Below are 17,743 nucleotides of genomic sequence, written 5' to 3' on the forward strand. Positions count from 1 at the left end.
TCGACTATAAGAGTAAGAACACGGAGTCAAGCGGGGCCATGAGAAAATAAGGACAAATAGGGAACAGCCAACGGCTGTTTCAGACAAAAAGTAGACACATCACACACGTTCCCTCTGCGCACGGTCCTCAGCATTTATGACTTTTATGAAATCTTTTAAAGAATGGTGGCGTGATATGTAAACTTAAGTAGTGAAGTCATGGACTCTGAAAAGTGATTTTTTTTCACATTCAATAGAACTTATTTTAGAACCGACAGATTCGTTGAGAAGATTATCTAAGCGCCACAAACAAGCAACATGTATATACTGCAATTTTATTTCAGTCGCACAAACGGAGTTAGCGTGTAGGAAATGTCAACGAAACAGTACGGCAGAAACGGCCGAGAACCGAAAACTCTAACAAGGACACCTAACGCGTGAGAAGTCGACATTCATTAGTGTTTCGTCTTCGGTTTTGATTGACACTTGATGCTCACAAATTTCGAAACAAACTCGGAAATCAGGATGACTATTCTGCAGAGATTTCAGCACCAGCACTAAGATTTGTACATTCAGTTGGTTTGCAGTTGACTTGTGAGCCATTTACATAGTGAACAGCACAGATTTGTCACGGGTCGGGTCACAGTGTTGAGGACAGAAGTACCCTCCTGCGGTCAGAAAGGATCCCCGAAACTGCGTCAGACATCCCGTGGAGGAGCGCGGAGACCATCATCGCCACGTGGCGCCCGCACAGTCCAGGTGAGGAAAGTCACTTCGGCTTCTGTGTCTCATTTTAATCACTGAAATCTCTAACAGTGACAACTGCCACGAGGGACAGGAGATGTGCACAGTGAGTCAATCACTCGTCTGGAGAGAACGCACTGAGCCATCTGGGAGAATGCAAAACGATGGGAAATGCACATGACTCAACACTGGTTCTTTTTCGTCATTTTACACAGACATCGTGTTAATATTAGACCAAGGCACAAAACGTTTAGTGCATAAACCAGTTTCTTTTTAAGATCTAGCGTTTTATTGTAGTCTTTCGTCTTACTTTGGACCACTTGTACCCAGAGTCCTCTATCCTACTGGAGACTATTGAACTTAACCAACAAAATCAAAAGTTACTTCTGACCAGATTGATAGGGGACACAAACGTTGATATCATGAGTGTTTACATAACCAAAAGTACAATAATAAAGATTGGAAATGCCTCCTATTTCTTTTAAAAAACAGGACTTTATAAGCTTGTTGCATCTTCACAATGCCTTTACTCCTAATGTAGACAGTGAATAGTTGACAGGAAAAAGAACTGGAGACTTGACTGAGAGCTCATCCATCACAGATTACTCTGAAAATGAAGTTTCTACGGAAACAGGAACTATTTTAACAAGGGAAAACTTTCCCTCGTTCGAACCTGTCTGACGTGGCCGTGCTGCGCTTTGGCAGCGTTTAGGAAACTATGCTGTCAACACGCTCTGGCTTACGAACGGAGAGCAAATGAAAAGTGATTATTTCTTCCAAATTTTAGTAAAACTTCTAACAATCAAAGATTTCAAAGCAAATATGGCACATAACAACTCAAGCATGAATCAAGATGGAGAGCCTGGAGAATTTTTTCATTTCCTAAATTTTCAAAAAAAAAAAAAAAAATCTATCATTGCAGCAGACAGGATTTCTCCCCTACTTTAATCTTACACATTTCAAAGAAAAGGGAGTGGATTACGTACGCACGCGTGTGTGCGTGCCAACACACGCACATCTGCAGTGGTAAGTAGAGTATCGACTTCCTCGTTCCCACCACCCAAGTCTCACTTTATTAAAAGAAAACTATGCAGAGCTCCTCACTGGTTTCCCCTCACCGAATGACCTCCGTGACCTTGACTGCGGCCCTCATCGTTTGTTCTTGTAATTCAACGTAACGAAATTCAGCAACGAGATTCAAAAGCAGCCTGGCGGTCAGGAGCCTGTGCCTGACTACCCGCACACCTGCAGGGCACCTAGGTAATCGTCATGGCCAAATTCAGGGACCGAGCGTCTGAGTCCCACGGGAAGACACACTTCTTGTGAAGCTCCGAATCATGTTTCAGACCATTGAAATGACAGAAGTTCAAATACAAAGAGCTGAAGACATGATGTCAAAGATTAACTACTTGGTTCTGTTAACATATTTACCAATTAAAGTCACAAAATAGTCCTCATCATTTTTCATGCAGGTAATCGAGAAAAAAAGGTAGTGCAGAAATTAGCTTTAAATAAAAAGTTATTCCGTCCCTTCCTCCCACTCCCCGGTATGCTACAAAATGTCGCCCCTGGGACTAGGCCTTGCCAAGGCCACTACGTATTACTGTGACATGCATTAACTGCCTGCAATTAAAAAAGCTAATTTTGTGGTGGTAGTAATTACATTATAAAAATGTCCACATGCATAAATCTAAAAAAGGTTGAAAACCTACAGTAAATCTACAATATATTGTTTTACATTTGACCACTGGTTTGTGTTATGTAGGAGTCATAGATTTGGTAAAGCGTTGTAACAATTTAGGAAGGCATCTAAATCTTTAAATTCTGGACGAATTTTATGTTGTACTCTACAAAACTGCTTGAAGGCTAACTCGAGAGACTTCCTATCATTCTAAAATTCCTCAAGCTGGACAAATCTTTCTTAGGACACTTTCTCATAAATACCACCCTTGGAAAGCACGTAACAGTCCCACCTGTCCCACATCTGGTGATCTCCACCTGCGCAGGGCTCATCTCAATAGTCACGGAGTAATATGATAGGAAGACAGACCTGAGAGAAACATTTACAATACAACAGCGTGATTCGCTGAACTCCTCGTCAGCACGCTCTGGAAAAAACTCCTTAAGCCTTTCTCCTCTTTATTTTAGCAATGGATTGTGGGAAATGAGAGAGTTTATCTTGACATGAAAATATTTCAACGCACAGCGATCTTGCCTGACGGGCTTCGCATTTTCTGTGTAACTGTTCCAGGAACTCTTACACGAACGACTCTTCCATCCTGTTGAAAAGGTCAGAAAACAGCAGCGAACTGGGAGGGAAACAGCTTATCGCCAGGGTAGTAATGTCTGAAGGTTTTCAAAGTATGTTGGTGTTTCCCTCCTTCCGACTGTCTCCATCTTCTCACAGCTCACAAAATGCAGGGGGGTGTGTTGTTGTTACCAGTTGTTGTCTGTAGGTGTTCCTTCCTTTCTCCAGAGTAAAGTCCTATCTTTCCTTAGTTTGTTTCTCTATGCGGTATTTGACTTGCTCAGTTCCTGCCGGATGGCTGGGTAGGAAAAGGAAAAGTATTCAAAGTAAATACAGTAAGATAAAATAAATGAGTGATTTAATCTTAAGAAATTTTAATGAGCTGTGTTCAAACAGTAATAAAAAGACACGGTGATTTTGCATGTTTCATCGCAGAGACCTTTGAATTTTCTTATTACAAAAATGACACTAATTTCCATATATGTGTATTTGCTTATGCTCTCCTTTTTCTATTCCCAACGAAAACACTGATTCTGTGGGCTCGAGAACGAGAGCGCCGTGTGATGGAATGGATGAGTAAAGGTCACCCAGGGAGAGACTTGTTCACCCTGGTTTCCAGCAATTACTGCCCAGCAACTGAAACAGGGATCATGTTCTGTCTCCCTTCCAGGACTGAGAGCGGGCTCCTCCCACACGCCAAGCAAAGGGCAGGGTACACTATGGAAAAGTGTCTGTTTTACGCCCTCAAGTAATAAACTGGCTATTACTTTATCTACACTTTCTTCTTTTCTTCTATCCTCACCCAAGGACATGCTTACTGATTCTAGGGAGAGGGGATGGGAGGCAGAGAGGGGGAGAAACATCAACATGAAAGAGAAACATGCATCAGTTGCCTCTCCTACACACCCTGATGGGGCGGGGGCGTACCAAACCTGCAACCCGGGCGTGTGCCATGGCCAGAATAGACCCTGCGACCCTTCGGTTTATGGGACGACGCTCCAACGAACTGAGCCACACAGGCCAGTACTATTTGCATTTTCTTAAAATTTCCTATTCTATTTTTTAATTATAGTTTATTAATTATGCTATTACAGTTGTCCTGATTTTTCCCTTGCCCCCCTACTCCCTCGGGCAACCCCCCCCCCCATTGTTCATGTCCATGGGTCATGGATAGAAGTTCTTTGGCTACTCCATTTCCTATACTGGACTTGACATCCCCATGGCTATTCTGTAACTACCTATTTGCACTTTTTAACCCGCCACCTCTTCACCCATCCCCACGCCATCTGGCAACCATCCAAGCGCTCTCTGTATCCATGATCCTGTCTCTGTTCTTCCTGTTCGCTTAAAAACTTGCTATTCTTAAACATTACTTCATGGGAGTACCAATGTGCTTAGACACTCACCATCAATGAGCTCTTCTTTTAGCTTTGTTAATTCTTTTCTCATTTCATCTAAAATGTCCTGAAATATTAAGAGAAAAACGTGAGGAATACAGAAAAAAAGTTACTGCCAAAAAGACGCTTGCCCATGTAAAATTTTAAGACTGTATAAAATATGTTTGGTTTTGGTTTCTGGAGTCACAACTTTATGTGCTAGAAGAGCAGCCCTGGAAATTTTTGTTTTAATAGTTTTACTTTCCCAATCTCGGCTTATTCCAGCCTCACAGGATATGAAACAGACGCTTCCTAAAACTAAACTAATCACTCTGCCCCTCAGTGAAAGGCACAGTTCAGCTAACCTCCCGAAAAGATAGGGACTCTGCTTTTTGTCTGGCCTCTGGGAGCGGTCTGAGGGTGCTGCAGGAAGATGCCTAAAGGGGGAGACCAGTCGACTGGACAGTCAGCTCTTGGCAAATCTGTCGTCTGGTCTGAAGTATGGGATTCCTGAGGAATCAGCACAGCTGCCAAGCCGAGCTTCCAGGAATCGAGGGATCCCCTGCAGAGCCCTCAGCTGCTGCCCTCGTGGGGAGATGAGGGCGGGAGGGGCCCGCACTGCGGGCACCAGCCACACGCAGCAGCGAGGGAGCACTGGAGTGCAGCTGGTCTGAAAAGGGATGCACTCTAAATGATTTCGAAAGTTTAGCATGAAGAAAATAATGTATAGTAAACTCAGTAGTTAATTTTGTAATATTTTCTACATATTGAAATATTGTTCGGAAATTTCACATCTTTCCCTGCTCTCATTGCACGTGGCTACTCGACATTTTAAGGTTCTTATCGGGCCCATATTACACTTCCATTTAATAGTGATGCTCGGGACCCTCCTTCCTCCACGAAAACCACACCATCTTTACGTATTTTCACAAAATTTCTACTTGGAAGTTCAATTGGAAATAACGGACCCCCCCACCATTAAAAAAAGATTAAGGGCTGTGTAATATGAAAGCTACAGGGGCTGACGAGGTAACCAAATTTAATGGTGAAAACAGCAGCTGCCCTTAGGAAAGGGGAGTTTTGAATTAGGCGACTTGAATACTGCACACCCCTCCCCTCAGGTAAAATTAAACTGCTCTGTGTTTAAGGTTCATCTTTTTTTAAAAAAAGCTATTCCTGTTTAAAATAAGGTTGAAAACTATCAAGTGGTTTCATTCCTCCATTTTACGAATGAGAAAACCGAGGTACAGAAATGACTGTATGGACTAACAGATACCCTTATTCAAATTAACCTTAAAATCTGTACTCAAATCAGATCTCTCCTCTCCTTTGTCACTCTTCAGCCAGCCCAGAACTTACCAGAAAGGGTGTGCCAGTGCTGTTTCCAAATGTTTTTCAGGAAAACAAAGGCATATTTAACACACAGGAAAACAGGAGCTTTATCAAACACCCCACGCTTCCTTTTCAAATTACATAACTCTGTTTAGCTTTCCAAAAAGCTTTGCTGTCCAAAAACTAGGGTCATCTGAAATTATTGCCTTGGTCCCAGTTAATTTTGAACTCATTACTGCAACACTGTTGCCTTTTCGGGCCCCATGCAAACATTGGCTGGCATTGGAAAAAAATGAGTGACAGAATGGGGAAAATGGGGCCTGAAGGAAGATTTGAGTTCTAACCCTAACTCACTGCTTACTTAGCTGTGGGACTGAAGAAACTGGACTTTTCTGGACCTTGTGTGTGCAAATCTGAGTACGAACACCACAGGACGGGGCTACCATGAGGATTTGGGGACAATGTTACGCAAAGAACCCCACCCTAGCGTACGCCTGGCGCTAGGTCCAGCCCATGCTACTAGAGCGATTAGCATCACCATGATTTTCTGGGGCAACCCAACAAGAAGACAAACATTACGTTTTTCCTTACAGACCCATCTGTACTGAGGTCTGCGAAGCTGACAGTCAACTTTACTAAGATTTCACGGCTGGCCATTTTGATTCTTTTTGATAGTACCCAATTAAAAAATATATATTTTATGTCTTCTCGGAATAAAGTATTTTAAAGCTCCACACAATTTCATCATCTATGATTTCATCATCTATCATCTACTCCTTCCACTTTTTCCCTGAGTACATAGGTATTAAATATAATGCATATATATCTGAAATAGGGACAATTTTTTTTAAATAAAGGTGAGATAACTGTTCACAGTGTTGGTTGCCTGTGTGTTTCACCTAATGTGGGCATGTATTCACAATTCATTGTCGAATATCATCTCACTCATGATTCCTGCAGGGCCCTCCTTCATGTTATATATTTATACACTTCTATGATAGTTTCTTAGCCTAAATTCTTAGAAGTGGAATTGATGGTGTCAAAGCTAAGCCATTTTTAAGGCTTCTGATTTATTTTCCCAAACTGTTACCAAGAAAGCAGAAATATACAAGAGTGCACTAAAACCAGATTTGCTAGGTCTGTTTCTGCCAATGGAAGTGCAAAGTGGGGGCCCGCTTCCCCTGTTAAACAAAGACACACCAGGCACAGACATTTAAAATTCATACTATCCCATTAAAGCAATGCCCACACCCTCCACCTCCGCGGAAACTTTATGCAAACCCACTGAACCAGAACATGAGAATCCAAAAAAATAATAGAGTGCTAATGTCACCACTTAATTTGTAGAAAACTATCTTAACTCTATGTGCCTTTCAAGTCCATTCACAGTCTGTCAGATACATGCACGCGAGATGCTTTTAAAAAGGAGCAAGTGCAAACAGAGGACCGCTGCCCCCACGCACCCACCTGCTTCAGCCTGTCGTAGTCCAGCCCCTCCGTCTGGACTCCGTTGGCACTGGGCTGCGATGAGGGTGCCGACTTGGGTCTGTACAAATGAAATTTCCAGGACAGGTCAACACACTCGGGAAATCTACAGAGTTCATAAATAACTGTAAATTTACCAACCCAGCTCCACATTTCAATACATTTCCTAAAACGCATTGGGTTAAATTGTCAAAGTTGCAGGGCTGATTAGAACACAACGCAAAGTGTTTTTTTACTTTTCTCAGAACTTCCAGTTATTTGTAAAGAAATGAGAAAAAGGTGCTAAGATGGTAAGACTTCTTCCGTGAAGAGTAGAAGACAGCCGCCTTTGTGCAAGAGGCAGGTCACCAGGTAGCATGTGACGTGTTGATCACGACAGAGACGAAAGACCAGCTGCCACCTCCGAGGCCCCAGTGACACACTCCTGTTTTCTCCTTTAAGTTGTACATCACCTACTGGATAGCCGACAGCCAGGGGAAGGGAAAACATGAAACCAAGCATTTTACTCTACCGTGAAGCAATTACAACTTCTACACCTTGGATTGTGGCTGGAAAAAAATTTTCAGCAAGCACAATTTCTACGTATTTTTTTAATTCCATTTCAAACATCAAAAAAATAAACATGTTGGAAAAGTGATAATTCAGTTAAAAGTGTATTCACATCCAATTGGCTATGTGGCCATTTCCCGATGAAGTTTTAAGGAGAGCTCATCTGAACGGTGCTGTTCTGGCTACCTACTCCCATAAACTCATTTTGCTTTGTGTTGTTTTTTAAAAAGGAAATGCCACACAGAAGCTGACTGTCGGTTACTGCACTTTCCAAAGTTCAGCTTTTATTAAAATTTTCACAGAAAGAAATAAATCTTCAGGATTAGGCATATTTTAAGCAGAAGTTTCAATATCAACTAAGTCGGTCACGGCTCCCTCTGCGAGCCTGGCACTAAGGAAATACGAAGTGGGAAATCCACTGGTTCGGAGCTGTGGGGCCACAGCTTGGTGCGGCGTGAAGCCATTAGCCGGCTCACTCCAGTTCTGCCGGAGCACCCGAACCAAGACTCGACGGGTATCAATGATCTTTACAAAGTTATAACTGCATTCTCTCTTAGAGGGCACGTTATACCTCAGACCCACGGGCAGTTTGTGAAGGTGAAATATTGAGCTGATCTGCTTTACCACTAAACATAGCACTGCTTGAGAGGCTGTGTGAAGCAAGTCCACCAATTACATCGCATCAGACGTCTGCAAATGCTCACAGGAACAAGGAAAGCAACTTTCGGAAAGCTCCACTTGGTGAGCACAGAGGGAGGCTCTGTGGGGGTAAGAAGATTTACACAACGTATTTCCTCGCCTCCTGCGAGGATGCACTTGTCACTTTGCAGAGGAGACTACTTAGTGCCACACCCACTTAAGACGTACTGAGGTCCACAGTACGCAGGTCACAGTGCTTGTGTAGAGTGTGGTCTAGCACGCCATTCTGAAGGTCAACAGGCTGTGCGTTTCATCTGCCCACACTGTCCAGTCCTGCTCTCCGGAATAAGTCATCGAGTGCACTCCAAGACTGTGTTGGTTAGGCATCGCAGACACAGAAAAATACGTGCACCAAAACGAATCTCTACATCTTCCTCGAAAGTCCAATACAGGGCGAGGCACAAATAACACCCCTCTTTAAGTACAAAACCAGAAGCATGTAATTCTGCAACCTAACAATATCATACTCGAGCACACCATAGGACCTATTAGGTGAAATGTTCGAATTAAAACTATAAATGGTTACACCCATGTTCTTACCCCACCAACCGCACTCCAGCAGGCCTTACTTCTGCCGGACCCTCTTCCCATCCCTTTAGAAACTACAAGCACCTACACACTCAAAAGGCCCGGCTTCTCTGGGGTGCTTAGGCGAGAGTGTCCTCGGCAAACCCCGGCGCCACCCGGAGCGCCGCACCGACCCGAGTGCCGATTCGTATTTAGGCTGACACAGAGCAGATCGGTGACGGTGACGACGAGAGGCCCGTCCTCGTACCTTTCTTATTAGACGTCTGTAAGCACGGTCAAGTCCGCGCTTTATGAGGCAAAAATACAGCAAACAGCTCAGAGAGAAAAGGCAAAAAACCCTTTTAGTCTCTAGGAAAAATAGCTTTCGTTTCTGGGAGACCTTTAAACTGCCTCATACCAAAAAAATTTTCATGTATGTCCAAAACCTGTGATACAAGTTTAGTTATGATAATAAAGTATGCTTACCTTAGGAATACTGCATCTCCTTGACCACTTGGAGAAACACGAATTAACTGGTCTTACTTTGGGGCACTATTTTTTATGACCTGGTTATAATTAGAAGTTTGAACAGAGAGAGCAAAACTCTTTCTACTTTACAAATTCAGAATTTTATTTTGCTCTCTCATAAGCACTGCAGTCTTTTCTCTCCAGCTGCTTTTCTGTCTAAAACGTTAAGTTTCTTTCAAAAATTACATTTACAAAATACAGCATGTCATTCAGACTAACGGGAAAATGGGAATATATTACGCCTTGTAATATTATTTTGTTCAGTGTGAAATTTCTTGAGAGTGACATTGTACTGAGGTTTCTACAGAGAATGTCCTGGTTCTTAGGACGAAACACAAAGAGTATTCAGGGCGAAGCAACAAGCATTTGTAAACTGCCTTCCAACTATTCAGAGGGAAGACGTGTGCATGTGCAGACAAGAGTTCAAGTAAATGTGGCAAAATGTTAACAACTGGTGTATGTAGGTGATGGGTCCATGCGTGTTCGCTGTGCTATTCTGTCAACTTTCCTGCAGTTCTGAAGCTCTCAAAATAAAAAAAACTGGGAGGAAGAAAGGCTACCTGAATGTCCGATCACCTGGCTGGCCGTAAGTGTGGGGCGGAATTCAGACAATCACTAATGGAAACACAGAGGAGCCCAGCGCTTGTCCAACCGCAGTGGGAACAGGTGTGTTCTTTGCTCCGCTGCCCAAGTTCAGGCCCGCCACCCATTGTTTCTGCCATACAAATGTAGGTGCCAACTCCTTTTTCAGATAAACGTGTAATGTAAAACTTAGAAAAAACATCGATACCTGGAGATAACAGGTGACTTGCTGCCGTTCATCGTATTGGTTCTTTCCCAGGGTTTTCTCGTTGGTTCTTTAAAAATAAAGAACATACGTTACTAAAAATCTTATATGCTCCCAGAGTTATTGTAAAACAAATAAAATACTAAATACCATGATACAGGCTTATGTAGTAATACAAATAAAGAAATTTTACTTTCAATTCTGAACTTGAATTAAAATCTATAAGGATTCTAATTTGAACAATTTCAGACCTTAAAATGAGAAGAATGGGCAAGTGTGACATTTCCCTGGGATGTACTTAGATAGTAAATCGAAAATACTATAATCCTATACACTGGAGGAAAGAAGTTTCTCTGGTAAAGACAGGATAATCAGAATAAGGGTAGGATATTTTTAAGTAGTTGTGATACAGTATAAATTATTTTAAATTAAAAGATAGTGTAAGTTTATTAGACTGAGACAGTATTACCATACTACTTTAAACTATTTTTAGTGCTAAAAGTAAAAGAAATAAAAAGTAAAATCTTTACTGTCGTGATAACTTCTGATATTTAATCTAAATTCAAGCTGTCCTCTTGGAAAAAAAATTCAAACAACTCCAAATAAACTTCGGAGTCATGCAATTTCTGCTGTACTTCCTCGACTCCCTAAGAAACCAATTCTTGGGACTCGGCAGACAATTCCAGTTAAATGCTCCCAAGCTCACTGTCAGCTCCTACCACAGCAGCTGTGTGGTGACGCACTGGTCAGCAGTCTACTGTGCTGTGAAGCGTTGCTCTAATTTGGGCTGAATCGCTAGCGCTGTCACTGGCCATGCTCACTGGCTGAAACCAGCAGTGGAATCTTGTCACGGGAAAGCATTTGGCCACCTGGGAATCAAGTTTAAGTATGAGCTGTGACCCCAGGGCACAGTTTTCACCAGGAAACCCCACGTTCCGATGCTCTCCCTCAGTTGGCGGCCTCACACGCTCACTCAGGTAGCAGCGTGCTCTCTCTAAACTACACACAGGCAAAAGCCAATTCGCACTCTTCCTTGAAACGCTACTTTCGTTCTGGGCTACATGTGAAACCTTAGAGTCAGCACTCATCTGGCTTTGCTCATCGACCAATCATCAATCTCTCTTTTAATTAGGTCCAGGAGGGACAGAAACACATCCAAGAGACATCTTCCAGAGTAGGTGTAGAGAGGGAGGTCCTGAATAAAAATGAAGGACAGCTGGACAGGCAGGGGGATGGCCACCAGGACACCGTCACCAAAGAAGAGGCATGTGGAGGGATGAAGAAGTAATTCCAACATGCTATGGTGTAGTGAGTGCTAATGCCCAGCAGTGGGCCGGGGTCTTTCTCCATCAGCCAAATCATCTTCTAATGTTAAAAGGGCTCCTCCGGTTTTGGTGAGGAACAGGTCAGTTCAGCTGTGCAGAGAGAGAAGCTGCCCTCTCTCTAGGGGGCCCCAGGTCGGTCTGAGGAGGAAGGACACAGGCTGGGTCGCCTTCAGCAGGTGTCTGGAACTGTGCTGGATCCTTCTTGAGATGGGTTCCCCGTGTCGGCCCCCCCAGATTCCCATGTCACACTGCTTACTACTGCCATTTTTACTGTTCCTAAACTATCAACCCACTCCTTGCAAGATTAAGCCTACACTACTGATCTTTTCTTTTTTGTAATTGATTTTAGAGAGATTGGGGTGGGAGGGCCGCGAAAGAGAGAGAGAGAGATTTTTTGGTTGTTCCACTTACTGATGCATTCACTGGCTGACTCTTGCATGCGCCCAGACCAGGGATCGAACCTGCAACCCTGGCGCATCGGGACAACACTCCAACCAACTGAGGTACCCAGCCAGGACTAAACTCCTGATCTTTTCATAAAAAGCTTTCAACAGTCTGGTTCTCACTCACTCTTCCAAACTTCCCCCCCAGCACACAAAGAACTCTCCTTTCTAGTCAGGCGAGCCTCTTCTTGCTCGTCTCCAGCGTCCTCCCCGTGCAGCATCACCCCTTCCTCTATGTCCAGCCAGACTAAATTCCCTTCAACACACAGTAAGATGTCATTTTTCTCTGAAGATACCCAGGTGGTTCCAGACGATACAATGTCCTTCCTCTCTGACACATTATTTCATATTTAACACATGGATGTAAAAGATCAACTGTGTGCGTGCAAGGGGGGTGGGGGGGTATCTTCCCAGCTGGTGCCCAGGCCTTTTTAAAGGCTTGTCATGTGTCTGGCACAATGCAAATTAAAAAAACAAAACAAAACAAAACCCTAAACGAAAGAAGTGAAAAAAGAAGCCCAGCTCTTCTGGATGCATCCTTGATATTTATATCACACACACACAAATACACACAGAACACATGGAAAACCTCGCTTTAGTTTTCTGTATTTTAAACACAGGGATATATATTAAAGAGTTGTTACTTTGGGGTCTATGCATAACTTTCAGGGAATGCATAAAAACTTTGAAATTATGAGCAAATCTGTATAAAAATATGATTTTTTCTTCCTTGGGGAGAGGATTTCTACTGTTTTCAAATTTTAAAAGGTCTGTGACCCTAAATTACAGTTGACTTTTTAAATATCTGGGGTATTAATAACAGCATATATAATTAATTCTGGCTTATAAAAGAAAGATAAAGCTAAAACAAGTGGGTCACAAACCAGACAGTTTTTATGAAGATAATGTAAACGGACTCGCGTCCTATCCAGAGGGAAAACGAGGAGAGCTGAGGAGAAAGAGTTTGCAAAGCCCCAACGTCAACTATAACACAGTCAGACTACTGAACAGTCACTTCAGTAACGAGAACGATGTCCTTTTACAAATAGCTTACAACCCTAAAAACAAAAACGAGAGTGTGTTTTCTAAAAAGTGGGACTCAGGCACTGGTAGTCTCTAAGTCAAAATATGCAGGTAGGAGTCAATATAGACATTTCTCTGTAATGGTTTCCTACGGCTCATTCTAGATACGAATTCATCAGAGTCATCCAATGTATGTTGCTTCATTCCAAATTAGATAAGGCAGGGGACAGTCCACCCCTGATCTTCTGGTCTAACATGAAGAAATGACCTGTGGCTATGTGACAACGTCACAGTCCCATCGTGGGTACCGTACTCATTAAGTACCTCCGGTGAAACATATTTTGTTAAGATTTTATTTTGTTAAGATTCTAAGTAACATAGTCCATGCCCAAGAGTTCTCAACTTCACTAAATTCAAGAATGTTTCCCGAAAGTTTAAAGAAAATGTTTCCCTCACCAATTAGGAGCTTTATTTCCTTGATGATCACTATTAGCCACAGGGGTGGGTAAGTGACAGCCTTCTCAGTGTGAGGATGTTTTGAAAGAGATGATGCTCCCTAACATGCTCCATCTTTACCTTTAAGAATCAATTATTAAAAATACTTCCCTTTTATCTGATGACGCATTGTCTTTTAGTGAATAACCTCAAATCATTATCAATGTCACACAGAAAATGTGTAAAAAGTATGATTTTCGAAAAAAGATTCATCAGAGAAAAACTTGGGGTTTTTATGGGTCTCCCAATATCAAAAAGAAATTGACAGCTGCTTCTTGGATAACAAAAGGCGGAAAAGAAAGGGAAAAAGTCAGTGCTTTCAAGTGTGAACAAAAACTTTTAACATTTTAGTGATGGTTTAGTGACTAAACCGTTTAGTAAAATCTTAGTCACTTGATCCAAACACAGGGAAATATGGGGAGCATTACTATACAGAGTACGTTTATAAAGCTTAAAATATATCTCTGAAACTTACCAGGTGTACTTGTTGAAGACGCCTTAGAAGTTACAGGCTCTGAATCTTCCTAAATACACAGAAATGAATATTAACAGTATCACAAACCTGTCGTACATAGTTTGTACTTCCATTTCCGACATTCTCTCTGCCATGTCCCCACCTGTTCTTTCATCAGTCTGAAAGGCTTCTCCCTTCTCTCACCTTCCCAGAGTCTCCCCGTCCCGACCCCCGTAGCTCCCATCCTCAGGTGTTCTCACTGAGACCTGCCTGGTGAATGCTATCAGGCCAGACAGAAGTGACGGACCTGAGGAATGGTGCCAACGAGGGCCCAATGGAGCAGGAAAAACAATTCCACTATTTGTTAAACACCAGGCTACTCAGCAGATAAAGCTGAGTTTGCCCAGCTGAACTGGGAAGGAGGCAATAGCTAATAACCACAGGCTCCAGGGGGGGGGGGGTGGGGGGGGGGAACGGGACATTTGAACACTGCTGATTGAGTCTTAGTCCTTCATTTTAAATGCAAGGAAATGGAGACCCGAAGGGGAAAAACAAAAACCAAAAAAAAAACAAAAAAAACAAAAACAAGTAAAAGACTGTTCACTCATTTAACAGTAGACTTGGGTAGAGAATTGAACTCTTAGGCCTGAACTTAGGGCTTTCCGCACAACGCCACATTTTACTAGGAATGTTATTAGAATTATAAATAATACTCGTAACAAGCTGTTTTTAATATCTAAAGAGTAAAAAAAAAAAGCAACAGCCAGTTCCTAAGTTCAAGCCAATTGCTGACACGACTTCCTGAAGGAAAAGCCTCCTTCGCGCTTGAGCCTCCTAGTCCCAGGTGTGCGGACTGTCTTCATTAACTTACGTTTTTGTCCTCTTTTTGTTCTGATTCTACTGTTGATCCCTTTTCAGCAATTCTTCTCCTAAAAAGAAGATAAATCGTATTTTAAAAAAATCATCTAACTCAGTATAAAAGCTATTCCAAGAGGGAAGGACTGCATGTAGCTAAATTATATTTTGGAAAAAAATTAAGAAAAGACTCTGGACTCCGAACATGTGCACACGCTCTCTCGCTTACCTCCGGGCCAGAAGGGCACTCATTTCTTCCATTAAACCGCTGCCCCCTAAAGGAAGGGGTCCGTTTCCGCGGCCCGCGTCTGTTTTGGATGAGGCCGAGTTCACACCAGTGGCACTGCCCCCACTTGGGAAAGAGCCGTCCTCCATCTTAATGAAACATAACATACATAACACACTCCTGTGTCAACCAACACTGTGTTTTTGACTATGTTACATTCAAAACAGAATGTATCAGCATTAATCTCAATAGAAACCTCTATTTTAAAACGTCTTAACGACTAGTGGGGTGAACAGCAGTGGCCTTCTCATATAGCGACAGAAGTTTTCTCAAAGCCAACGTCACCCATCATGGGGAAAACTGTACCACACAGCCCTGCGTGTGATACACTGAACAGGACACGTTACTTTGGTGGTAAAAAAAAAAATGCATAACCCACCCCCAAAATGCACAACCTGAATCTAATCTTGAGGAGATGTCAGATAAACCAAACTGAAGGATGAGCTACAAAATAATGGTTTTGCAGTCTTCAAAAATGTCAGTATCATGAAAAATTGAGGAACTATTACAGATTAAAGCACATTAAAGAGACACTATGATCAAATATAATGAGTGATCTTGAACTAGAATAGACTTGTAGATGACAGCATTCTATCAATAAAATTTCCTGACCTTATGAAATGACACTGAGGTCATGCAGGGGAATGTCCCTGGTCTTGCAAAACACACAACCAAGTATTTAGGGGAGTCGGGACCTGCTCTCTGACTTGTTCTCAATCGAGACAAAAAGAGAAGTGTGTGTGTGTTTACACGGAAGGAAGCATGCACAGGGAAAGGAGTAAAGGAAATACAGTAAAGTATTAACTCATGAGTCCAGCAGTTGGCTTTACAGAAATTGTATTATTCTTGAGACATTTCCCCTAAATTTAAATTCTTTCCGTTTTTAAAAATCTTTTCAATTTTTGAAAAATTTTCCAATGAAGTTATTATCATAGGATTCATAAAATTAGAGCACGTTAAATTCAGTATTTTAGGTATTGAGAAAGAGCAAGACATACATAAAAACACAATAATTTGGAAGCGCATTTACCCGTGACACTTTCCTAAGTTTTGCTCCAGCAATTGCAGCCGCCAGTCCAGTCAAGGGGCGATTGTCTTCTGACATGGATCCCGCAAAAAATCCAGCAGCGGGAAGTGGAGGTGCGGGAGGCGGGGGAGGAGGGGGGACCTGGTTAGGGAGAGGGGGTGGAGGAGGGGGTGGGGGAGGCCCTGAGGATGGAAGTGGAGGAGGAGGAGGAGGAGGTGGTCCTGGGGGAGGGGGAAGCGCCCCTGAAGCTTGGGCAGGACCTGGTGGGAGAGGAGGAGGGGGCGGAGGTGCAGGTGGTCCCAAGACCACGCCTGAGAGAAAGAAATGTTAAATGAGACCGTCAACGACAGAGCTAAATGACAATGCCTCACGTGGAACTGTAGGTAGAATGTCATGCTACATTTAATGGATGACTCAAACATTTACTATATATTAATGAGCTTATCATAATGTTAAAAGTCTAGGTCAGTATTAAAAAGATACTAAAATGTAAAAACAAAGTATACGACTACTTACTTCAATGTTAGAGCCTTATTAAATAGAACTATGCAACAGATCACTTAATTTAATTAGAATTTCTTTTTTGTTCATGGGGATTTAGTAAATACATAAAATAAATGCTTATAAAATTTGGAAGTCAGTATCCCTGAAAAAACAAACCACCGTGTATGATAGCAGTCAGTGCTATTTGAAATAACCCCAAATAACCTGTGTAAACCCTACGTGTTGAGACAAACGCTACAGTAGCAAACACACGTCTTTATTTGCTTACAGACAGCCAAAGAGGCTGGACTGAGAACATCAAGGGTGGTGGGTCCCAGGCATCAACATCTTAAATCATTACAGAGCAAATTCCAATGTGTAGCGAGAATTAAGAATCACTGAAGTTAAACAATCTATCCAATGAAAAACCTCAAAATAATTACCAGAAATCATTAAATGACATAGAAGTTGAAGCACAGAAGTGTTTTTAGGCTAGAAGGCAGAGTAAGAGAAAAATGTCCAACTCTTCTAAAATCACAAAGACAGTGAAGAAGAACTTAATATCAGAAAACTCAACTAGTAGGTACTCCCTTCCTTTGGGTTTAAACAGGGTGTTTTAGGACAAATAAAATGCCATTTGCACACTGGGGGGTACATCTCTTGAAACTGCTACCTTTGAGCAGCTCCACAAGCTGAAAACGGAAATCGCTTCCAGAAGAGTATAGGGTATCGGGCTGTCAGTCTTCCAGGGGTGGCTGTCTGACCCAATCAGGCTCATAATTGTGCCTCTCTGGTCCACGTTACGGCCACAGTGACACTGAACTAGAATTCGGACTCAGTGTTTATGCAAATCTGAGGAGTCGACAAGAAAAATATATACGTAGCAGTAACGAGCTTTATCTTGAGAACTAAGATTTTTAAAAAGAGGTGGTGTATTTAAATCCAGATTCTAACACTGTTTCTTTGTAAGCACCAACTTGTTGTCCTATTCCTTCCTGTAATTCCTGCTACATCCTATTTTAAAAAGGGGGGTGGGGGGGAGGGTTGCTAAGCATCTTCGTATTTACTTACAGAGTCAGGTCCTTCTCTACTTACAAATAATCCATACTTGGAAGTAT

At 42.3% G+C, this 17,743-nt stretch overlaps 1 protein-coding gene across 6 annotated transcripts in view; it reads right to left on the reverse strand.

The window, feature by feature from the left end:
* Positions 1-294: 294 nt before the first annotated feature.
* ENAH (ENAH actin regulator) overlaps positions 295-17,743 on the reverse strand; it is a 102,347-nt gene continuing 84,898 nt past the window's right edge. For all 6 annotated transcript variants that reach the window (XM_053912628.2, XM_053912630.2, XM_045184421.2 and 3 more), the window contains 8 exons: positions 16,146-16,453; positions 15,059-15,204; positions 14,846-14,903; positions 13,996-14,044; positions 10,238-10,304; positions 7,147-7,225; positions 4,378-4,435; positions 295-3,269 (listed from right to left, as the gene is read on the reverse strand). In XM_053912628.2, the coding sequence (XP_053768603.1) occupies positions 3,232-3,269; positions 4,378-4,435; positions 7,147-7,225; positions 10,238-10,304; positions 13,996-14,044; positions 14,846-14,903; positions 15,059-15,204; positions 16,146-16,453 (803 nt within the window). In that variant the 3' untranslated portion in view covers positions 295-3,231. The remainder of the gene's footprint in view (positions 3,270-4,377; positions 4,436-7,146; positions 7,226-10,237; positions 10,305-13,995; positions 14,045-14,845; positions 14,904-15,058; positions 15,205-16,145; positions 16,454-17,743) is intronic.

This window comes from Desmodus rotundus, chromosome 10, assembly GCF_022682495.2.
Source record: "Desmodus rotundus isolate HL8 chromosome 10, HLdesRot8A.1, whole genome shotgun sequence".
NCBI lineage: Eukaryota > Metazoa > Chordata > Mammalia > Chiroptera > Phyllostomidae > Desmodus > Desmodus rotundus.